Source organism: Centropristis striata, chromosome 5, assembly GCF_030273125.1.
Source record: "Centropristis striata isolate RG_2023a ecotype Rhode Island chromosome 5, C.striata_1.0, whole genome shotgun sequence".
Classification (NCBI taxonomy): domain Eukaryota; kingdom Metazoa; phylum Chordata; class Actinopteri; order Perciformes; family Serranidae; genus Centropristis; species Centropristis striata.
This window is the reverse complement of record NC_081521.1, coordinates 4,292,429-4,316,331: the sequence shown is the minus strand read 5'-3', so window position 1 is coordinate 4,316,331 and position 23,903 is coordinate 4,292,429. Positions and strand designations below refer to the sequence as shown.

The window sequence follows — 23,903 nt, the reverse complement described above, 5'->3', positions numbered from 1 at the left end:
AGCAACAGGCATATTTATCCTGACTGGATCTAGAGTGTTGACTGGATCTTATCTGATGAGCATACCTTGGTCCTGAGTGTTACTGTTGCTGTCCCTGGCAGTGCCCACAGTGTCGTGTTCTGTCTTGTTCTTGCTAGAACCTCCTTTGCCCCCGAACAGACTGCTGGGCTGGTTAACGATGCGGGACAGAGTCTCCAGAGGCTTCAGGGCAGCGTTCACTGTGTTGGCCATGTTGGGACTAAAGCAAGATTATAGAAAAGTTAAATATGGTTAAATTCACTCAGGTTTTATACGTTGCATGGATTTGTTTTTTGTGCAAAGACAATGTGATTCTGAAATACAACTTTAATTCAACGTTATCTTGTTTACTAAGCTTAGAATTGGTGATCCAGGAAAGCCAGGTTTACTAATAGGCTTGAGCAATTGCCATGTTGATCTGACCCAGTTTAATTTGAACTAGCTTCAGGATACCAAAAAAGCGTTAAAAGGGCTTAACCCCAGGTAAAAGGTTCCTTGTGGAGTTCTCGATCTCTAGTAACACTACAGACATAGGCTCCTTCTATAAAAGGCTCCTTCTATAAAACAATGGAAAAAAGAACTATCAGAGTGCATCGGATTGGAAAGACTGACTTACATTACCAAAGGAAAGCTGAAGGAATTTGTACAATTGTGGGAACCATATTTGAACATTATAGCATCTGGAAAATAGGGTCATGAAAATCAAATGATCTTTATTATTATGTGTATATGTTTACATGTATGTATGTTTAAGTATGTATATAGAGGTGTTTATAAGAATATATGCATGTACATGTTGTTTAGGTATGCATACGTGTGCATGCATGTGTATGTATGTGTGCGTGTATGTATACATGTATAATTTCGTGCAAATCTACCTGGTGTAAATGGGTGTGTGTGTGTATGAAGGTTTGGGTTCTGCTCTGCATTCTTTATGTATGTTATGTTTTATTGTTTGTTTGCCTTTTATTGTAAAACTTGAAAACTAATAAAAATATTGTTAAAAAAAAACCCAAAACACTACAGAGATGTTTTGAGTGTGTCCCTATTTTGATCATCGGCCAACATGCTGGTGATGCAATACACAGTTCAACAAATGTTGTCACACTATTCCAACAACCATCAGTTGATGGTAACACACCAATATGTGGCAATGCAACAACAAAGTCAGGGAAGAGGAAGACATGGAGGCAATCGATGCAGGGTTTAAAATAATACATACACAAAGTGCATTCTGGTGAATAGCACAAGTAGAAATATAACTTTTGTTTGTTTACAAGAACATTCTGCAGGGCCCCATGAAGTGAATAAACCACAGCTCAGACTTTGTGAAACAGGCTCCTGGTCTACTATCATTCAAACTCTAAATAATTAAATGAAGGTGTGATCAACTACCTGGACAAATCCAAGCTGTGAGGCACGCGGGCCAGGTCGTTGACCAGTCCTTTCTTCAGGAAGAGCCTGATGATGTTGTTCATGCCGTTGTGCTGCGTCTTGGCTGCTGCTGTGCTGTAGAAGCTGGACGTGGAGGGACACGACTCCATGATGGTGCTGATGATGCACATCACTGCCTGAAGCCTGTGAAAAAGATGTGTGAGAACGAACGAGGAGTGAGAATGTTTGCACAGATCCCTATGAATTATTAATAACCAATCAAGGGCTAGACTATCAATTACAGGTTTGTTTACTTGTTCTTCGTGCTGCTTACCTGGCGTGTTTCTCAGCTCCTTCTGCCATGGCCAGGGCTCGACTCAGGGCGGCCTTGACCTCGTTGACCAGGGCCACCTGGGCGTCGGTGCCGGTGCCGGCAGCTGCCAGGCTGGCGAGGAAGAGACGCGCCAAGGCTGGGGTGTCCTTGTCCTCAGAGTTCTGGGTGTGGGGCAGTAGGTGGTCCAGCACAAATGCAAGAACACTGCAGTCCTGTTAGGAAAGAGGGAGATCAGAACGGGTTCAGAGGAATTATTTAAGTAATGGCATGACAATACAGAGGTGTGACAGGCTGCAAAAGATTTTATTTATTTTTTTAACAACATTTTTATTAATTTTTCACTTTCACAAGTAAAGGATGGTTACATAATATGGTTCACAGAAATAAAAAGCAAAAAAAATAAACAAGTAAACAAAAAAACAAAAAACATCAGCTCAGATCTGTATAAATAATTACAGTTACAGTAATAATGTGTAGTATGAGCAGTCAAGAAAATCCCTGCAGCATGATATTAGAGACATCAGGCTCTACATAATTCAAATAGGGTTCCCACACTTTATAAAATTGGTCTGCAAAAGATTTTTTTTTAACTACCAACCTCCTTGATCAGCTCGGACTGTCCAGCGGTGTAGCAGTAGGAGGCGATCAGAGTGGCGATGCCCACGTAGGAGCGCACCAGCTCAGCCAGCAGCCTCAGGATGGTGGAGGTCGGCATCAGAGGTTTGCTCGCCTTTACCTTGGCTGCTTTACCCTCCTCGGAGCTGGTGCTCTTCTCTCCCTCCTGTTCCTTCTTTTCCTCCCGCATTTCCTCTGGTGTGGAAGCTGTGGAAGGAACGACTACAAGATTTTAGGATACACACATGTACGTGTGACACTAATAAGGTGGATATGAAGCAAATTTTTTAGCCTTATGACCCCTTTATATTGAACTGAAAAACAAAAAGATCAATGGACGAATCCTACAAACTCTGGCTTAACCCATTTAGGCATAAACGCCTGTAAAAAATGCCTGTAAAACCTCTGGGAGATTTTAAAATAACCCCCTAAAAAAAAACAGACAACAGAAATGTCACACTTCCTGCTAAATAATTGATTTTTCAGCCTCTGTAGCAGATAGAAATTCAATTCAAAAGTATTGGAGAGCTTATACCTGTGGCTTTTATGAGTAGTTGAGTTTATTTGTCAAAACCTTCAATTAAGTTTTTTTTAAAAGTCAACGTGTTGCATTGTGACACTCCCACATGTATTCTGATGCATTTAATTGGCCAAGAGACCGAAAATAGGTGGAAAAAACTACAAATACTACAAAACGACATATCCACTTTCCCAGCCTTAATGGTAGAATAACAATAAAGCAACAGCGTCCCCTGGGTTTAATGGTAGAAATGCGGTAATGCTTTCCCGCCTTATATGGGTTAAGAAAAAACAACACATTTAAACCAACCTTCTCCTTGTGGCGTGCCGGACTGGGAAGACTCAGCAACGCCTCCATCAGCAGAAAAAACTTGAGCCTGAGAGGAAGAGACGTGACTCTGTTATCAACTGAGAGAAGACATGTTTCATGTTTCAATACAGGACGACTCGTCATGGAGACTCACGTTAATATGGAACGCAGACTGGGAGTCAAAGTCGCTGCCCTGCCGGGTGAGTCTGTACTGCTGGTAAACATCATCACCAACATCCTGTAATATCTGACACAGGTCTGCTCCACCAGGCACTGCTGCTGCACGCTCCTCTGGACGCTCAGCTGTGACACACACACACAGACGGGTATACTTAGCAGAAAAATTCAAATGCCCATTTACATCAAATTACATTAATGCTCCTCAAGTGGACAGCTGTCTGAGTGGATGGTACAGTGAATGAATGACATGAATATACTAAGTGCTGAGATGAGAATGTATCTTTTCTATTTACTATTTATTAAGAGGAGATGATGAGAATGTATCTTGTTATTTACTATTTATGATGCTTGTTTATGAGTCCAGTACGTGACGCATTGCATTTCGTTCTATTTCTGTGCAATGACAAATAAATCTAATCTAATGTAAGTGATGGTGTTTTGATCATGTCTTACGTTCTTCAGGAGCGTGGTAGGCAGCCAGAGCGTTGAGCATGTCGTAGATGACCTCTTTGATGGTGTCGGGGATGGGGGGTAAGGGGGACAGCTTCAGAGGAGTGGTCTTCACCAGCTGCACAGCATTGGGCCCCTTAATTCGAAGGTTCTCAAACTCGTCATCAGAGGCTGGAGAAAAAAGGTGAAGCTTATTAGACTTTAAAAAAAAAAATGTAGATACGACTGGAAAGCTAAATTCATCTTTCAATCCACTTTACAGCACTCGTAATGTCAAATCCAATCTAAAGTTACCACTCTGATCTAAACTGCTTGATTGAGAAGTTATTTGAACACAAAATAAAAGATGGACAATTAAAAACAAATTAACAACAATAAACACAAGACAACAACACAAAATTAAACAACAAGACTCAAAACGGAGTGGGAAGAAGCCAAAGCTTATTAAATCCCACCCCTTCTCCCCATGTTAACTTACTATATTCAGTTGTATAACAGCAACAACAATATTTATATATATGTATGTATAACACATAGTAATGTAGGATATAAAATATATATATATATATATATATATATATATCATTAACATACATAACTTATTATCTTACACACACATAACTTATTATCTTACACACACATAAGTACACATACACCCATGTAGTCACTATGAGACAACATTGAACATTGCTCTCACCTGTTCCAGCTCCCCGGGGGGCCGGCAGAGCAATGCGGACACAGTTGCTGGCGGTTTCAGCGAAGCATTCGGGGTTCCTGCAGGCAGCGGGGCCCAGGACACGGAGGATGTAATTGATTTCTCTGGAGCCAAGGCTGCCAGACACCACTCCTGAGGTGGTGCTACCTGCTCCGCTGGTCACAGCCGACCTCACCACCTGATGCAACACATTGTTGAAGAAAGTGTTAATTTGGGTGAGGCAGCTTTTAGTTATTCTGCTCCTCACCTGTGGAACAAACTACCTGTAGATCTGAGGTCAGCTCCTTTAAATCAGGACTAAAAACACTATTATTTACTGCAGCGTACTCTTAACTTTAACACTCATCTGCTCTACTCTACTGCCCTTACTTTTAACTACGCAATGTTTGACTTGTGCTTTTTATTGTTTTATCCCTTTTCTTATCCTGCTGTATCTTATTTTTATTTCTATTTCCCTGTTTTAATTGAGTGTTTTTACTGTTTTCAATTGTGTTTTGCTGTTTTTAACATTTATGTAAAGCACTTTGAATTACCTTGTGTTGAATTGTGCTAAACAAATAAACTTGCCTTGCCTAATCGTATAAACAGATTTTGAAAGATTATTCAGACGATGCCATATGTAGCATAGATAAACTGGTGATGGAACACAGCTGGATGACAGTAGCCCTATTAGAATAACCTCTCACCTTCTCCATGGTGTGGCGCAGCGTGGCCGGGTCTTCTATGATGTGTCTGAACAGCAGAGTCACCAGCGGGGTGAAGCCGTTGAAGCCAGAGCTCTGCGTGAGCCCCAGTATCATCCGCGTGCTCTTCAGCTCAGCAAACATCATAGCGTAGTGGTGGTTACGTGTAAGACGCAAACACAGACGCAGTGTGGCGTGGAGGGTGTCCGGGTCCACGGGGACGCTGATCATACTGACGCAGGCACGGATAAGAACAGTGGTCATGTCCTCAGTCAGGCCCTGCACAACGATATCGGCGCCCTGAGCGTTCTCAGGCTCCAGAGAGCTTGATGGAGCAGATGTGGAGTCCTTCTGCTGGCTGGAGTCCTCCTTAGGAACGCTCATCTCCACTGCAGCTCCTGAGTCCAGGTCGGTCTGGGTCTCCTCTGCTTTGCTCCGGTCTCCTTCTTCTCTCTCTGAGTCAGTGATGCTGCCTGCCTTGGCAGGTTTGGGCATGCGAGGCACTCTCTGGACCGTCAGCATCACTGGCCTCCTGTTTCCAGTCTCTTCATTGACCTGCCCAGCACAAAGGGTTTTAATTAAGTTCAGTTCAGCTCAGTTCAGCTTTTATTTCGAACATGTGCGAGTAACACAACAAAGTAAACTCAAAAACAAACAAATCCAGTGAGAATAATCAAAACAAAAAAATAGCAATAGTCAAAACAAAAGCTATAATGTGAACGCAACAAGTCCGAAAAGGAGTAAGATGAAGCATCTGCTTATTTAAACCTCAATTAACAAGACTGTGTTTTTTTTCTTCCTAAACATACATATTTAAATACATATTTACAAAAAAATAGAAAATACATAGATTAAATAAACAAATACATGAATAATTTATCATTTATTAAACAAAAGGAACCCAGCCAACTCTAAAATTAAAGAGTCTATGGATCTTAGTTTCTGGTTATTCTCTGGTAGGGTTGTCAAAAGTATCGATACTAAAACGTTGTATCCGGATACGATACTCATTTTCAAAAGTATTGAGTATCTGAAGCTTGTTATCATAGTTGCAGTTTCTTTTTGCACAACTGTTTTTTATTATAAATATTTAACCAGTGGTTCTGTTAATTTTTACATGTTGCATTTTTCTTGTTAATAAAAATATTTCTGTTAAATTCTGGGGTCTTTGTTTTTATCCTTGTGGTATCGAAAACGGTATTGAGTATCGAATATTTTCCTGAGTATCCGTACTGAGTTGAAAATTTTAGTATCGTATAAAAAGTGTCTGTATATACCTGCACCATGGTGTTGAACTGCACAGTGTATCTGCGGCGTCCAGCGGTGAAGCGGACGCTGCTCTCTCCTGCTCTCCAGGCTGAATCAATGGTGCTGTTGTTTGATGCACTGTAGCTGCACCAACGGCCAGAGCGGTCATCAAACCATCGCCAGTTATTCCCATTGGGCTGCAGGTACTAAAGGCAGACAGAGAGAGAATTCATAAATTGTACAAAATACCACCAACACTTCACAATGTAATGCACATAGTTAATCCAGTGACGTCTGACTGGGACAATGACGATATGGATTTTTCCTGAGCAAAGAGAAAAAGCAACATTGACCTGCGGAATTGCGTTTAACTACAAATACCTCCTCCTCTGCCCGCAGACAGCACTCATACAATAGAGATATAGTCAATAATCTCATCTGGTATTTCTTAATATATGCAAACAGTCCCGTTAGGGTTAGGGCTTGCCGTTCCAAGGAGGGTTTTGGTGCAATTTAATTTGTTTTATTTACTGTATTCCAACTTTTATTGTTTTCTGATGTCTGTCTTCTTGAGAGGTCAACAGCCAGGATTAATAATGCTAGACCTGAAACCAGACTGAACTGGTCTAAAGCTATTGCTGTGGTCCAAGGGTTACTTTGAAGTTAGTTAATGTTTCATATGATTCTCTTTTTATCCTGGAATCTGTGTATATTACCAGTCTCTCTATATTTCTGTTTGGGCTAAATTCAGGTTTCCTTTTTTTTTTTGTTTCTTTTTGTTTGTTTGTCTGTTTTCGCTGTGTGGCTTTGTACTGGTGTATCGTCGTTTTCATTGTTGTTGTTGTTGTGGCTGTCCTCTATATTATTCTATGCATGTTATTTGTGTTTACATTACGTCTCATTTGTAAATATGTCTATGAGTCTTTGTTGTCTAGAGTTTTAGTGTCTTGTTTTCATATTGTGGCTCCTAATAAGTAATCCACTGTTCTTTTTTGTTTATTCGTTAATAAAAACATTTTTTTTTTAAAGTATTCCAACTTTTACTCATCATGCATGGTTGTTAATACTGGTTCTTGTAATTTGGAGTACCCATTTTAGTATCTAGCTCTACAACTGTAATCTGTGTCTTTGGCTTGGTTTCATCATAAGGTCGACTTGTACCTTGTTCATTTGTTCTCTGCGCTTTGAAGAGACTGCCATCTTCTCATAGAAGTCAATGATCAGCAGAACTGGTGTGATCCATCTGCAGAAAGAGGAAGTCGTTTCATATGAAAAATACAAACTCGTAACCCAAACAAATCAGGGCTCTCATGGCGAAACGCTGGTTTAACATTTACCCCCTCGGGGTGTGAAACTCACTTTGGTGTCTGGATGTCTTTCTGCTCTTTAGCAGCCTGCAGACAGGGCTGCACAACCTCAAGCAGCTTAATTAGCAGATCAAGAATCCCACTGTTTTCCACCACTCGGGCACCCAGCAGCTTCAGTTCCTTAAAAAAGGAAAAGTAACAAATGATTGTTTAGGGTGTATATGTAAACAACAATGACAAACAGTTATTTAATCCTCTGTGAATGGAATTATAAAGTTCCAGCTTTGAATGGGAGCATTCTGTTACCTCAAAGAGCAACGTGAGCAGCAGAATTCGTGTTGCCAGCTTGGAGGCTTGGGGCAGTGTGGCCATCTGTCTGGTCCACTCAGACACAGTCTTTGTGTCACTGGTAGTCAGAGGTTCAGCCGCCTTGATGAGCACGTCTGCTGCCTCCCACACCTACACACAGCATGGACACAATCAGGCTGCTGCAACAATGCGTGATTCAACTGCCAAGACTTTTAAAGAGGTTTTCAGGGTCACTTGTAATGAATAGTTACACAACATACACGACTGCTTGCAAAGTTGCCTTTGTATTCAAGATATGTTAGGGATTTGCTGAAAGTAAAACAAAGACGGACACTGAAATTCAAATTGTATTCATATGAAATCTGCAGCCAACAATATCTATCTATCTATCTATCTATATAGATAGATGGATAGATACAAGGTTCATACCCTTTTTGAGTGGTCAAATTCAAGCACTTTTCAAGGAAAAGTAAGTTGCGTGTTTTAGATTGACCGACAGCGATGGTTTTACACTTTTAACAACCAAAAGTGCAGTTTGCTAATCTCAATATTCAATTTAGGATTTTTTTCATTGAACGTTATTATCTATAGTCAGATTGCACAAGAAACACAGTAAGAATTTCAAGCATTTTCAAGCACTTTATCCAAAATCCAAGCACTTTTCAAACCTTGAAAATACAATACGGGTATTTTTTTAAAACAATATTTAATGGTGGAGTCTGGGATTTTGAAAAAAAGACTATTAATAACTGGAACTCAACGCCCAAACAAATAACCCCTCCTGTCAGTGGTCCTTTAGCATCTTTCCTTTTTAGCATGAGACACATTTACCATTCCTCTTGCTCCCAACACCTCTCTATATAGATCCACAGCCTTTACCTTGTCAGGCTTTGTATGAACAATATATTTCCAGCGAAAATACAGAACACATCATCATCCATACAACATTAAAACTAAAACAGGAATGAACTCATCTTCCCTAGAGTCTCCCTTAATCACTGGATCTAAACTCTGCACATACATGCTAGTAGGCTCCAGAGAGCAGACTATAAAGCTGGATTTATCCACTGACCTGGTGGACGACCTGGCCCAGGATGAGCTCTCGGTACTCCGGGCCGCTCCTCTTAATGGCCGTCATCAGAAGGTCACAGAGTCGGTAGACTGTATCAGGCAGCTCATCCAGAAGGTGGAAGCAGCCAGGCAGCATGGAGTCAGTGAAGGTATGCAGCTCCTTGGGGTCCAGTGGCTCGGCCTCCATGAAGCGTTCCAAGCAGCGGGCTTCCTCCTCCTCGGCTCGCTCCCTGGCTCTCCGGTCCTCTTCCTCACGCCGACGTGCTGCTTCCTAAAGCAGACGGGAAATAACGGCAAGAGCTGCTCAGCTAATCGGAAAGTTATTCATTCATGAGGTTTCATTAACAGACAGTTAAGAGACTTGTGTTTTATTCCACACAATCTGAGCGGTGAGGGTGTCACACCTCAGGAGAGTCAGAGCGTTGCTCCATGCTGACCTCTTGCCCAAGTGACATAGCAATGGCCCTCATCATCTGGTCCTCTTCAGACATAGTCAGGTCCTAGATGGAGCAAAGGGCACAATGTCAGCTGTCTGATTCTCTCTAACTTCCACAAGTCTTTTCCAAAGTATGCGTGTTTCTGTCTATGAAGACTTAATAATAATAATTATTAGGGCCGGGACTTTAACGTGTTAATTAAGATTAATTAATTACACAAAAATTAACGCATTAAAAAAAATTGACGCATTTTAATCGCACTTATTTTTGCACCGTGGAACGTTTCAGGAGGACCGATTATACTGGAGCACCAACTAGCGTTGATGAGTTGAGACAACAACAAACCACAGTGAACATGAAGGAAGAAGCTGATGAGACCTTTGGTTGGCCCCGTGGATGATGGGACATTTAGTTACTAAAAACCAACGGATGGAAGCGTCGATAAGGCCTCTGAAGCAACATAGAGATGTTTTCTAACAGGCAGGGTTTCCAATGTTCTGACTTACCTAAAAAAACAAAGTATTCTAGTTTACAGAAGGTCTACCTACCTATAGGCTACCTGAATTTATCAAATGTACTATATTTCTAAATATGCTATTGCTACACTTAATGGCTAAAATTTCACTGGTCTGTTGGACTTGAACAAAAATAAACAATATTTTTGTTGCTTAAGCTTATGTATTCAGTCATTATTCAACGGTATACTAAAAATCCATGTGAAAAAAATGACTTCTCACTGTTCTCAGGTCAAATATTTATATGCGATTAAAATGCGATTAATTTCGATTCATTAATTACAAAGCCTCTAATTAATTAGATTAATTTTTTTAATCGAGTCCCGGCCCTAATAATTATAATAACAATAATAATACTTACTCTTACTGCTCCACCAAGAAGTGGAGGAGGGTGAGTCAGTAGGTACTCGGTAGCCTGCTCCATGGTGCTGGTGTTAAGTAGAGCCTCCATGGCGTGTTCTCTCGAGAAACCCATATCCATCAGCTAAAGGAACACAGAGAAAAGAAAAGAAAAGCCATTAACAAAAGTGAAAACACAGCCATTGTCATGAGCGAAGAGCAAATATAAAGAAAGGGGGATTATAAAGCTCAAATGAAAAGGACTGAAAATTGTCATGAATGTGGAGGTCAACACTTGCTATCATCATGAAGGACGAGGAGACATTCTTCCTCTCCCTCCACATTTTCCCTTTATGTTTATTTTGTATGAGTGCACACAACCTCTTTAAGGTCTCTAGAACACCCAATCAAAGCATTTTCTGTCACACTATCGAGATATTCTACGTCAAAAAAAAGGTATGATTCTCGACAGTCTGCTCCGAATTGCTCTCTCCCTTTTCAGTCCTACCTCTCCAATCTTTTCCTTTACACCTTCCCTTTCTCCATCTCTCCTCTAAATGTCTCCCACTTTCCCTGATGGCTCTTTATACCTGCTGGAGATGCTGCTGGTGGGCCTGTTCGAGCCTGTCTCTCACTCTGCTGCACCCTTCCTGTTGTAAAACAAATGGTGGCCCAGGATTCAGTGTTTGCAGAATAAGGGGAAGCAAGCTTGGTAAACATAGCACCTGTTTTAGTGTCTTGCTTAAAGGACGGCCTAGATAGTGACAGTATACATTTATGTAGTTAACTTGTGCTGTCAAAACCTCCCGCAGGAGGAGCACAGCAAGCTGAAAATAATCATGAGGCTGCAAGAAAAAACTACAGCCGGTATGCAGAAACTAGGGCTGCACAATGGAATTTTAATCATGATCACGATTTTGGCCGCCACGATTAAATTAACTTAATCGTCGGCAATATTTCCATTTTAAAATGCGTCTCTCCTGCATATCTAATCAAGATCTTTCTACACCAGTAGCCCACCAACCACCAGGGGGCGAACACATAGTTAAGGTTTCATGTAGCTGCCTAAGTAAATAACGAGCGAGCGCCAAGCAGGAGGTGACGTAGTACTCGACGCCACAACAACACGCGCAAATTGTAAAAGCTAGCGAAGCAGCGTTGCCAACTTAGTGACTTTGTTGCTATATGTAGCAACTTTTCAGACCCCCTTAGCGACTATTTTTCAAAAAAAGCAACTGGCGACAAATCCAGCGACTTTTTCTGGTGTTATTGGAGACTTTTGGAGACTCATTCTTACTCTTCTTAACGAGTTGAAGCGGCTCGGGGATGTTAACCCCTTAGCGTCCAGTCTGCAAATTGCTAACAGGCTAACAGTTAGCTCTGTAGCAGTACAGTGTGTATGTGCTGCTGCTGCAGGAGGTGTTCACTTAGCGATCTGTTTGTTTACAACAAGCACCAGACACTAAAACTGTTCCTATTGTTTGTTTAAAAGTAGTAGCAATAAAAAATACAGATGTTTTCCCTAACACGATGAATAATCATGATTAATAATCGTGATTATCATTTTGGCCATAATCGTGCAGCCCCAGCAGAAACCCCCCCAACACACAGTTTAAGAAAAAAAAAGAAATTAAGAGACAAATAAGGTCCACATTTCCCCCAATTGTTCATGGACTCTAAGCCCAAGGATTAGGAAAAAGTGTGTTCAAACAATACAATATATAACAATGATAAATAGAAACAACTGAGATAAAAGATCAACTAAGAAATGCTTTCCCACATACCTGTGTGAGCTGGGCCTGGTTAACCTGGGGCTCACGGCGAGGAGTCGAGGTGGCAAAATCATCAGCTGATCCTCCTGCTGGCCCTGCGGGTGCAGCAGGTGCTGTTCCAGTCGCTGCAGGTGGCTCCCCACCTGTCGTAGAGGCTCCAGGGGCTCCGGTGGGGGCCAGAGAAACAGTGGAGGCTGCCTCCTCATCTGGGCGCACCGTCCCCTCTCTCTCCTTGGCCAGGCGCTCCTGAATAACAGGCTCCCCTCTCAGGATGTGGCAGAGGATGGCCAGCATGGACTCAGCCATCCTGCCTCCGTAGACCTTCAGTGGCTTCCTGTTCCACAGACTGCGGATGCAGCTGAATGCAGCCTTGATGAAAGAGAAACTGTGTTAATAAAGCACCAACATACATTCATGGCAAATCCTCCAACTCTCATCCCAAGGGAGGAAGATGCTAATGAGCCATAAAGCTTATTAAGTGCAAATCACTACAGCTATGTTTTTACATTCATAACTTGTGATATTTTAAAGTTGCAGAGGTCATGAAACTTTGCTGCCTGCCCTGTACCCTCAGTCATCAATATCTTTTTTTGTACTTTTACAAAACATTTAGTTTACAAATGTACAAATGCAACCATTTCTGAAAGCAGAGAGCAAGGTTATTATTGTTAACAAAAACTAATGAAATAACGAAAACTAGAATTGAAAAAACATTTTTGTTAACTGAAATAAAAATAAAAACGAGAGTTTTTTTTAAAAACGATAAACTGAAACTGTATTTTGTGGTTACAAAACTAACTAAAATTATAGTGAAAATGTCCTTCGTTTTCGTCTTTGTCAACTTTTTTCATACATACCTTTTTGGTTGATATGAAATCTATTTCATCTACCTGGTTTTATGACTTAAAGTTATTGGGGCTGAGATGGATCAGACAAAGGAAATAAAGGAAACATTTATTGTGACTTTTTTTAATCTGGCACCCAACAAATACCTCATTACAAAAAAACTAAAACTAATTAAAACTAAACTAAAACTAAGCATTTTCCAAAAAATTAAAACTAATTAAAACTAGCAAACACCGTCTAAAAACTCATTAAAACAAACTGAATCTGAAAACAAAAATTAACAACAAAATTAAAACTAAAACTAATGAAAAAAACAAAACTATTATAACCTTGGCAGGGAGGAATCTTACAGTGTCTATTCTTGTTTCCCTGGAAACTGTGTTCTCACAAGTTTACTCCCCTGAATGACACTGCAACATATAACTGACTTTCCATGTTGAAAACTCAAAACAAAGGTTTTAAAATAGCCTCATTGGAATTTTATAGCTAGTGGATACTGACCTTCTGGGTGACTATAAGGAACCGGAGTGCACTGAACTGGGGCATTGTGGGTGTGACCCCGGGCATTTTAGCTGGCAGGGAATGGGGCGAGTCCAGCACGGTGCTGGGGTTGACCATCTTCTCCACCAGCATTAACCAGGCATCCAGGAACTCCCCTGTCCCATCTGGTAGATCGGTATGCTCCAGACCCTCAGACACTGGGACCTTCCCGCCCATCGACAGGGCCCAGTTAAATGTCCTGTTGAAAAAGCATCAGAACCTTTAAAACTCCTGTTTTACATAGAATTTAAAATATTATGGATATTAGCAACAAGGTTCTACACTTTTTGAGTGGTCAAATTCAAGCACTTTTCAAGACTTTTAAGGTCCGTTTTCAAGCTTTTCCAGGACCTTACAACGGTTTAAGTTGCATGTTTTAGATGAGTACTTACATGCTAAAAGGGGTATTTTCACTCAACCATACCGACAGCGATGGTTTTACACTTTAACAACCAAAAGTAAAGTTTGCTAATCTCAATATTCAATTTATTATTATTTTTTATTGAACATGTGATTATATATAGTCAGATTGCACAAGAAATACTTTAACAATTTCAAGCATTTTCAAGCACTTTTTCCAAAATCCAAGCACTTTTCAAACCTTGAAAATACAACATTAAAATTTAAGCATTTTCAAGGATTTCAAGCACCCGTACGAACCCTGTAGCAAGGACCTTTTGAAGATTAAAATACTGTTCTTGATATTTTTAGGTCGCTGCATTGGGTGGGACTTACTCAAATAAGGCATCATGACCCCCGGAGCAGAAGAACTTCTGCAGCATCAGGTGGTAGGGGTACTTCCTTTCATCGAACAGCATGGGGGATGTGAAGCCCACTGAGCAGATGAAGAAAGTCAGCCTGCCGGGCCAAAAGAAAAGAAAAACACCTTACTTCATATCTGTTTGCAAGCACATATTACAAGAGAATAGGGGTGTGACGAGATCTCATGGCACGAGATCTCGCGAGATTAAACTCAACGATATTTCTCTTCACGCTAAAAATCAGTCTCGCGAGATTTGTGAGTTATTCAAACTTCTATTTGTGACCTGTGGGGGCAGTAAAATGAAAAGAACCATACGTCACCTCAGGAGTCTCATTTATCCCTCTGGGGTTTTTTATTTATCTCATTTTAACTTTAAGTTTTGGTTTCAATTTGTGGAAGAAGAAGTTTATTGAAAGCTCATGCTTACATCATGCATGTCAAGAGTTATAATAAAACATTTCGAAATGCATGTGCAACTTGGTTAAATAAAAGTCTGTTGGTCCAGTCATACATTGTGTCATTGTAGTTTTCTTAAAATCTTGTCTTGTCTTGTTCTTGTGAACCTAATAACGTGTCTCGTCTCGTCTCATGAGCTGAGAGTATCGTCACACCTCTACAAGAGAGCGATGATGGGGTAGTCTGCTCTTACCTAAAACGAGGGGTGGGTGTGTAGGGCGGGGGCTGCCAGCTCAGTCCCTTGGTGAGGAGCTTGGTCAGGGCCGAAGCAGTGGCCCGGGCAGCAGGTGTGGGGGTGGTGCCTGTGCTGGTGGCGTGGTGGGAGCGGCGTTGGCGCACTGGGGAGCCAACACACAGCTTCACCAGCAGGCCAAAGAGCTCCGCCAGAGCACGACCTAAACGAGACGAGGCTGGAAAGAAACCAGGAGGTTAGTCAGACACGATAAACACGAGGGGATTTGAGTCAGCGTTTTGTTTTCAAAAAAATATCCATCTACATTTAGTCATTTAGCAAACGCTTTTATCTAAGCGGATGATTGTCATGAAGCCAGTCTAAGTTCTGTCTGTGAAGATTATAAGGACATACTTTATTAAACTAAATATATTTCACTTTTATACGAGTGGACAATATAGTCATAATGAGGCACCATTCATGGTTGTGTTAAAATAATATTTTCTATATTTTTTAACATTTTTTGATTCACAAATTCATTACCGTAATGCATCCAGATAAAAATGTCATGGTTTCCCCACACTTATATACAATAAATATTTAGTCAACTTTATAAAAATAAATACACATTTGTTGAAAAAAATGCATAATTTAACAGAATATAATCAAACAATGGTTTTTAACAATGTATAAAGAACAAAATCTGAATGAAAATTGATGAGAAAAAAATTGTTAAATGTTACGGTAATGACAGAACCGTTTGCATTAAAATGTGTATATTTTAATAAAATACGTTTTGGTGATACCAGCTACCCTTGAGCATATTTAAGTGCTTGCCAAAGAAAAAAAAAGAAAAAATATTTTTATTTAAAAATGTGTTACAGTAATGAATTTTGCTCACAGCGTCTCTCAAAATGTCAGAAAATACCTTAAAATTGTTTAAATGGATTATAAATTCATATTAAACAGTGACTTTAGATTATATATGTTATAAACGATCAAAGGAAATATGTATTCAATGCTCTTGGATTTTTGCTATGATCTGTACCATGTTCATGAGAATCACCAAAGCGACTTCTGGTGAAATATTAACACAAAAACTTGATTGTGCATCACAGAAATGACCTCACCAGAGAGTAGCGGTTTAATCTGCTTTATGCGGGTGGCCATAGCAGGGGTCAGCTTGGACTTGGCCTTAGGATCCGTTGCAGTGGGTTCGTCCGTCTCCATGGGAGCCAAAGTGTCCCCATCCAGACCCATTCCTTCCAACAGCCCCCCAGCAGACGCATCCACAGACACGGCCTCAGACTCTGCTAGATAAAGGTGAAGGAGATTAACGTTTTTGAAGGTAAACATATGTTCCAGATGCCATAAGGGGGTTGGAAGCCAACTATACAAAAAATTTGACTGGAAGGTCAAAATTAGGTTCTTCAGGACACCACGAACAACCTTTGTTTCCAAGAACAATCCCAGCAACAAATGTTGGAGGAACTGTGACATGGTCGGCGACCATACTCGTATATTTTGGGACTGCCCGAAAGTACAAACATTTTGGAAAAATGTCAAAGAATGGACTCTTTGTTATTTTTATTAGATGTTTTTCCTGATCACCTGTTTACCACAGAACAATGTTATATATTACACATTTTGTTGATAATTGCAAGAAAAATCACTATAAATTGGATGAAGAAAGACCCCCCCATGATCACTCAGTGGTAACAGAAAGTGAAACATGTCTACCTGATGGAATATATGACTGCCCAATTACAGCTAAAAGTCCCTGTTTTTATGAGAAGGTGGACCCCAGTTACCCACTATATCGCTTAACACTCTTATACACTATTATTATCTAAAATATCCCCCTTTTTTTGGAATACAGAACCAGATAAAATATGTGCAATACCCTTTACAGTGCTATATGTGTGACAGATGAGACTCAATCTCAATATGTTTTCATTTGTTTTCCCTTGTGATGTTAATTGCCTGCTAATGTGAATAACAAAAAGGTTTTGAAGGCGTTCCAGGGACATGGTGGTTTCCAGTGAACAAAGTTAAAGGGTTAAATTACCAGCTCTCCTGGAGCCAGAGGCTGTGGCTGCTGCAGTGCTGCCAGATGGCTTCTCCTCTTTGGGCACCAGTTTTTGCATGTCAGCCTGGCCGAACTCACATCCTGGAGGCAGACTGTTGGGCACAGGCAAGAGGTGTTAAAGGGTTACGACTGAGCCGGCACTTAAAATAAGGGGTGGTAAAAAGGATAAGAGATTGACCTGTTGGGTGTGCAGAGGGACAGCAGCACGGTGCTCTCCCATACCAGAGAACAGTAGAGCTGACTGAGCTTGTTGAGAACACTCAAACCCAGCTGGGAGCCCCACTGGTTCACTGAGATCGCTCTGATCTCACTCTGTTTGAAAAGAGAACAGAAACATTCAGAGCTGCTCAACCATTCTGAAATGGTCACAAATTTAAAGAACCCCATATATAGCTTGAAAAAACTGATAATTTGTGGTCAAGGATGTGATGAATATATTATATTCTTAAGTCAAAACTAGCTTTGAATGTTATTCGTGACAGTGCATATAAAAAACGATTTACTCGTCTGTGTTTTATTGTTTACAATACTGATAAACAGCTCAGTGGCTTCAATAATATCTTTAAAACACTCATCAACAAAAATCAGGGTTTGCACACTTTAGCAGTGGTCAAATTCAAGCATTTTTCAAGGACTTTCAAGGTAAATTTTCAAGCTTTTCCAGTATCTTACACCTGTTGTAAATTGCATGTTTTAGATGAGTACTTACATACTAAAAGGGGGAGATCTCACTGAACCATACCAACAGCGATGGTGTTACACTTTTAGGAGGAACGGTCTTCATTTCAGATAGGCTACTCATTATTTTTTACATTGAACATGTGATTATCTATAGTCTATAGATGGATATAGTCAGATTGCAAGAGAAATACAGTAAGAATTTCAAGAATTTACAAGCGCTTCATCCAAAATCCAAGCACTTTTTAAACCTTGAAAATACAATATTTAAATTCAAGCATTTTCAAGGATTTCAAGCACCCGTACGAACCCTTAAAAAACAAAAGACAACAATTCTTTCCAAATGTTTCTATATTAAAAGGTAAAACAGGGTGAGAGGGTAGTTAATTCTGCTTGTTAAGATAATGCATCCATATTTACCTGCCCTACTCTGCATGTATGGACAAACATGAGGATGTAGGCGTGTGCTGCAGTCAGAGCATGCAGCAGTGGGGTGGCCCGGGCTGACAGCGTAGCGTCGGTGACATGTCCAGCGTTAGCCAGTTCTCTGAGGAGCACGGATCCACCAGGAACCTCGATCGGTCGATGAAGTGGCTCCAGAGATGTCAGAATACTGTCCAGTTGGCAGAGGCCTTCCTGGAGAACCTTCGGCTCATGAGATAGAGTCTGAGGGGAGGATTTAAGGAAAAACACAGTCAGCAAAATGATGCTTCTTTTGGCTAACCCAGGCACATTACATTTATGTTAATGTTCAATTCAATCCAAACAACTTTAATAACACATAACACACATAACACAACATGGAGCTTAGAATGGACACATTATAAAAGCCTGTGATAGCCTACTGCATACAGATTATTTATAAGCCACATTGCTTTAAGAATTTAAGAAATAAGGAAAAAATGAATAAATAGAAAAAAATAAAAACCCTATGAAGAATTTAAAAGTCTAAAAGTGATTTGTTTTACACCTAGGAAGGGCATAACGGCCCTAAAGGTAACAGAGAATTCATGGCTTGGCTCAGGGAGCTAAAATGCTCTCTGCTTTACGGAGGATTTGCTGGTTGCAAAAGGAACTTAAGTCTCTTAGTTTTACTCTGGTAATCTTAGAGCATGACTTCACAATACTAGTCAGGCTGTTTCTGTCTTTGACTGAAAGACAATGAAACCAACAGATAAAGGAAAAACACAAAAGACTCTCTAAATGGTTTATAGAGTATAACAGGCCTGGCAGAGAAAGAATTTAGTTTCCTGAGAAGATGAATTCTCTGTTGTCCTCGCTTTACTAGAAAATCTGTGTTCACATCAAATTTGATCTGGTCGTCAAAAAAGGTCCCCCAAGTATTTGTATGGTGAATAATGTGTGTCGTTCCAGGCACAAACTTAAAGAAAACAAACTCACCAATATGGACTTGCAGACACCAGCCACAGCCTGGCAGGCTGCAGAGGTGGGGAAGTCTATGGGTAGGTTGGGGAGCCCCAGAATAGAAACCAGAGGTAGAAGTCCCTTCTGGTTGACAAACTCCTGACAGTGGTCGTCTGTGGTGTTGTTGCTCAGAATGGATTCCACAAACTTCATCTAGAAAACACGAAAAATGCATCAGTGACCGCACGGAGTTCACTTTATAGCAAGGAATATTTCCCATCATGCCATAAAAACCAGTAAAACTTTCCAAGAATGCACACTCACCACATTGAGAATATAATCCATGAGAGGAATGGGGATCCGCTCCTCGGTGCCCACCACCCTGCAAACATTAAAACATCATCAGAACGACCGACTAAGGGATTTGAAATCTAGTTGATTGACTTGGAAAAATAAAATAAATTTCAAATTCTGTAAAGAGTTGTTGTTCTATTCTATTGTGTTATGAACTCAGCGTCATACAGTTCAAGTGGAACTGACTGTCTGTTGCTCTCTGGTTCCCCCTGCTGCTGGCTGAACGTGTGGAGGGCCTCCTCTTCCTCTTCGTCCTCGCTTGAAGCTTCTTCAGCAGCGTGGCTGGAGCGTGCTGGTGGCACAGCAACAGTCCCGTCTGCTTTCTGGATAGACGGTTTCTGGCAGATGTACTCAGGTGCTCGACCCAGGTTGCAGATCTCCTCCAGTAACTGGAACACCAATTTACATTTAGTCATTTAGCATTAGACGCTTTTATCCAAAGTGACTTACAGGAAAAAGGGGGAACAATCAAGGTATAGTGCGATAAGAGCCATTAGTGCAGCAATAAGGTCTAGTGAGGATTCTTTAACCCTCATTGAAATACTTGCAAATTTCAACCCTAGAGAATATTGGAGGATATTACATACTGCCAGAATGTGTAAAAGAAACATACGGACCCGGGGGAGGAGGGTAATACTTTGAGAAAAAAAGTTTCCGAGCTTAAAGTGGCAAATCCACGAGAAAAAAATGCACAGATTTATGAGATTTAAAGTGGTGAATCTGCAAGAATTTTTTTTTTGTTTTTTCGCGCAGATTGCCACTTTAATTCTCTTAAATCTGCGACTTTTTTTCTTGTAGATTTGCCACTTTAATCTCGTACATTTGCAACTTTTTTCTCTAAATATTACAAATCCATGTGGTTCTACGACCTCACAGAGAGACATGGGGACCCCATTTTGATATCCACTGAAGTTACCAAATATAGTTCTTCGCCCGATAAAGGGTTAAGGAGTAGAATTATCGTGTGGTGCTAGGAGAGAAGGTGCTCTGGTAGGAACTGGTAGTGGTTCCACCAACGGGGAACAAGACCTGCAAAGAGTTTGGATTGGCAGAGCCAGGCGCCGTTCATTTGAAGAATGCAACGGTTGTGAGGTAGAATATGTCTGAATCAGGGTGTTGAAGTAGCTGGGTGCAGTACCGGAGACAACTTTGTAGGCAGCATTAGAGATTTGAATTTGATGCTGCAACAGGTAGCTAGTGGAGCTGGATGAATTTAGCCTTAATTATGCTACAAAATCATGTGGCAACACTCGAAAAGATTGCTTTAAAAATAAAGTCAACCTACCTTAATAATGGCAGTAGTAGCATCAGTCTTCAAAGTGGGTTGGTGCCTCATGAGCTCATCCACAGCACTGCCTAGGTTGGATGCAGTGTCACCTGAAGTGAAACAGAATATGTCACTCACCGAAGCAGGTTTAACAGGTGGAGGTCTAATTATTTACACAGCACGTACGGTACAACTCACCCAACGGGTCCGAGCTGCGTCGCCGTCGCATGGCGGGCAGGTAGTCTGGGGACAAAAGCACTTTGAAGAGGCGCTCGAATGGCTGGCACTGAACAAAGGAGTGCAGGCCTCGTGCATTCAGGCACAGGGCGCTGAACACGTTGGGCAGAGAACCCAACACCTCACGGGTAGCAGGAACCTGCAAAAGAGATTACATTTTTTTTTTACCAAAATACCATAAACTCACTCTTGTTGATGTAAAAATTATGTTATAATGAAAATATTTCATTTGTATTACATTGAAATGATTTTCCTTAGTTAATGGGAATTTCTGAAATGACAAAATATATGTTTAGCCACCAAAACAGTTTGGGACCTGACATTTTAAAAACAATTGAAAAGTATTTTGTGCAAAAAAACTGAGTAAGGTAAGAAAGCTTTTAGTTACGCCCCCTTTATCATGGAACAAACTGCAAAATGAATTGAAATTGTCTGAGTTGACAATCGGTGAATCACAATCGGTGAATCTAAATTGATTCTAAAGGATAAAGAAATAATTTCTCTTGGTCAGTGTGGCTGCTCCATATAAGTCCCTACTGAGGCTCCTTCAGTGTTGTTGTGATGGCTGTAATTGTATTTAATTGTTTATGTTAACTGTGTTTAAATGTTGTAACTTGTCACTTTTTATGCTGCTTTCTTGGCCAGGTCTCTCTTGGAAAAGAGATTTTTTAATCTCAACGAGACTTTTACCTGGTTAAATAAAGGATATATATATATATATATAAAATCCAAGATGGCGGCCATAAACACCTTGGAGAAAATGGAAAATATTTTCATATTCATATTTCATATTCTTTATAAACCCAACGATTTTGTAAGTGGGGTAATTTTGGGCAGTCCTGGAGGTGAGAGAATCAGGCTTGTAACAAGGGGGTTGCTGGTTCGAATCTCAGAACCTCAACAGCTGAGGTGGTCTTGAGCAAGGCACCTAACCCCCCACTGCTCCCAGGACGCGGTAATGTGTTTTCCACTGCTTGAAGCATGGGGTCACTTGTGTGTGGAAAGGCCAGGTCAAATGCAAAGGTTGATACTTTCCCCATTGTGAGGATAATAAGTGAATATCTTAATATTTAAGTTGAAGGAGAAATATTAGTATCTTCAGCCATTTCCGAAAACTTAAATTTTACCGTCTCACTTTCTTTCATTGTCTCAGCACTTGTACAGAATTTAATATCTGAAGTTGTTCAACTTTTTTTTTTAACTGTCAGAGACCCAAAAAAGGGAGGAGACAGGGAAAAAGGACTCACGTCTTTGATGAGAAGGGCATGCAGCATGACATCAGTGAGACCATTATCCTGCAGGGAGGAAAGCAGTGATGGCTCCTGGAACACAAACACTGTCACCACCTCTGTCGCTACAGAGCCGAAGACAGAGACGAGAGCAGGGACAGATAAAAAAAAAGAAAGAAAAGAGGAAGATTATAATCCAAAACAAGGACAACATTCTACATATCATTCATTAAGCAAACAGTGACATTTCATTACGTTCAATTCACAAAACTGCTTTTAATGTATGATCAATGTTGTTGATTTCAATTGTTTGTTTTTATTTGTAATGCATTTTCACTGTTTTAACTGTTCAACTTCTATAAATGAAATGTATTATTATTATTACTTGTCCAGTTGATCTCCAGTTTAATATGACAAACATAAAATCTCTTAAGTCTAGTGGGAGCATTTTGCTCAGTCAGAGGAGCACTTGAAGGGATTTTCTGATGCGCTGCTGTGAACTCACCTAAGAGAAACAGTGAAGGGCCATAATACTCCGCATTACTGATGATGTGCTTGAGTGAGGTAGGCAACGACCCATCCATTACTAGTGAGAAAAAGAGGAAACACACATTAACAACTGACACGTCCAAACAACAATTACCAGACCTGTTCAACATGTATAAACAAGGCCCTTGATTTTAAATCTACAGAGTAAAAAAAGAAGGTGCCAATGACTCACCGTGGCGGATACCATCAGAAAAGGCAGGGTCCTGGATGGCTTTCTTCAAGAAATTTAGCATTGACTTTAACAGAGCTGCCCTCTGGGGGATACACTGCATACCTAGAAAAAGAGAGTCTAGTGTTGATAGAATACAATAGTGGACAAGTGTTTGGTTTTTTTTGCAATTGTTTGATGTGTGTACCTGCACGAGGCGTGTTCACAGCACTGCTCTGTGCTCGGTGCTCTGCTTCTGGCCTTGAACCAGAAGATGTGGACGGTCCAGGGCTGCTTTCCATGGCCACTTCTGACACTGTTAGAATACATAATGTTGGCAAATGAACACAACAGCCAGGGGATTCTTTATAACAGGACAACATTGACAAGCTTTGAAGTTAAATTTTAGCCTTGACTAATCAATAACCGTGTTTCCACTAGGGGGGAAAGTCTCAGGCCACGCCCTCTCAAAAGTCCCTCACTCTGCGTGTCTCCATTACAAAAAGGCTCCCAGAGGGATTTAGAGACTCTGGAGGTGACGTATGGTTTCCAACTGTCACATAATCACTTAGCGACAGTTAATTAAACACGGGAGACTCAACTGTGGCCGCCGTCACTAACTGTGCACAACGTCAGCAGCTGATCATAAACAAAGCAGCATGGCTAATTATGCACAGCGTCTCTGCTGATCATAAACATAGTGATGGTGAATTAACCGGCATCACTAACTGTGCACAGTGTCCGGTGCTTGTTGTAAACAAACTGAGATCGCTAAGTGAACACCTCCTGCAGCAGCAGCACATACACACTGTACTGCTACAGAGCTAACTGTTAGCCTATTAGCACATACACACTGTACTGCTACAGAGCTAACTGTTAGCCTATTAGCAATTTGCAGACTGGATGCTAAGGGGTTAACATCCTCTCCGGCTCTACAGCTGGGAGAGACTGCTGCAGGAGGACTGTGCCGATTCGACTCGCTAAGAAGAGTAAGAAGGAGTCTCCAAAAGTCTC

General features: G+C 40.8%; 1 protein-coding gene across 11 annotated transcripts in view; it reads right to left on the bottom strand.

Moving 5' to 3' along the window:
* huwe1 (HECT, UBA and WWE domain containing E3 ubiquitin protein ligase 1) overlaps positions 1 to 23,903 on the bottom strand; it is a 72,935-nt gene that overhangs the window by 31,101 nt on the left and 17,931 nt on the right. For 6 of the 11 annotated variants that reach the window (XM_059332609.1, XM_059332603.1, XM_059332612.1 and 3 more), the window contains 34 exons: positions 23,098 to 23,205; positions 22,914 to 23,015; positions 22,698 to 22,778; positions 22,211 to 22,317; positions 20,925 to 21,102; positions 20,745 to 20,836; positions 19,628 to 19,848; positions 19,430 to 19,487; positions 19,142 to 19,318; positions 18,161 to 18,406; positions 17,241 to 17,374; positions 17,042 to 17,154; positions 16,104 to 16,286; positions 14,995 to 15,211; positions 14,318 to 14,440; positions 13,544 to 13,781; positions 12,209 to 12,565; positions 11,015 to 11,074; positions 10,447 to 10,569; positions 9,538 to 9,633; positions 9,135 to 9,404; positions 8,060 to 8,212; positions 7,806 to 7,933; positions 7,608 to 7,689; positions 6,476 to 6,652; positions 5,202 to 5,753; positions 4,498 to 4,693; positions 3,804 to 3,971; positions 3,325 to 3,473; positions 3,171 to 3,237; positions 2,325 to 2,548; positions 1,727 to 1,938; positions 1,414 to 1,596; positions 66 to 238 (listed from right to left, as the gene is read on the bottom strand). In XM_059332609.1, coding sequence (XP_059188592.1) covers positions 66 to 238; positions 1,414 to 1,596; positions 1,727 to 1,938; positions 2,325 to 2,548; positions 3,171 to 3,237; positions 3,325 to 3,473; positions 3,804 to 3,971; positions 4,498 to 4,693; positions 5,202 to 5,753; positions 6,476 to 6,652; positions 7,608 to 7,689; positions 7,806 to 7,933; positions 8,060 to 8,212; positions 9,135 to 9,404; positions 9,538 to 9,633; positions 10,447 to 10,569; positions 11,015 to 11,074; positions 12,209 to 12,565; positions 13,544 to 13,781; positions 14,318 to 14,440; positions 14,995 to 15,211; positions 16,104 to 16,286; positions 17,042 to 17,154; positions 17,241 to 17,374; positions 18,161 to 18,406; positions 19,142 to 19,318; positions 19,430 to 19,487; positions 19,628 to 19,848; positions 20,745 to 20,836; positions 20,925 to 21,102; positions 22,211 to 22,317; positions 22,698 to 22,778; positions 22,914 to 23,015; positions 23,098 to 23,205 — 5,748 coding nt within the window. The remainder of the gene's footprint in view (positions 1 to 65; positions 239 to 1,413; positions 1,597 to 1,726; positions 1,939 to 2,324; positions 2,549 to 3,170; positions 3,238 to 3,324; positions 3,474 to 3,803; positions 3,972 to 4,497; positions 4,694 to 5,201; positions 5,754 to 6,475; positions 6,653 to 7,607; positions 7,690 to 7,805; positions 7,934 to 8,059; positions 8,213 to 9,134; positions 9,405 to 9,537; positions 9,634 to 10,446; positions 10,570 to 11,014; positions 11,075 to 12,208; positions 12,566 to 13,543; positions 13,782 to 14,317; positions 14,441 to 14,994; positions 15,212 to 16,103; positions 16,287 to 17,041; positions 17,155 to 17,240; positions 17,375 to 18,160; positions 18,407 to 19,141; positions 19,319 to 19,429; positions 19,488 to 19,627; positions 19,849 to 20,744; positions 20,837 to 20,924; positions 21,103 to 22,210; positions 22,318 to 22,697; positions 22,779 to 22,913; positions 23,016 to 23,097; positions 23,206 to 23,903) is intronic. The other 5 variants (XM_059332611.1, XM_059332614.1, XM_059332608.1 and 2 more) reach the window with 4 other exon arrangements.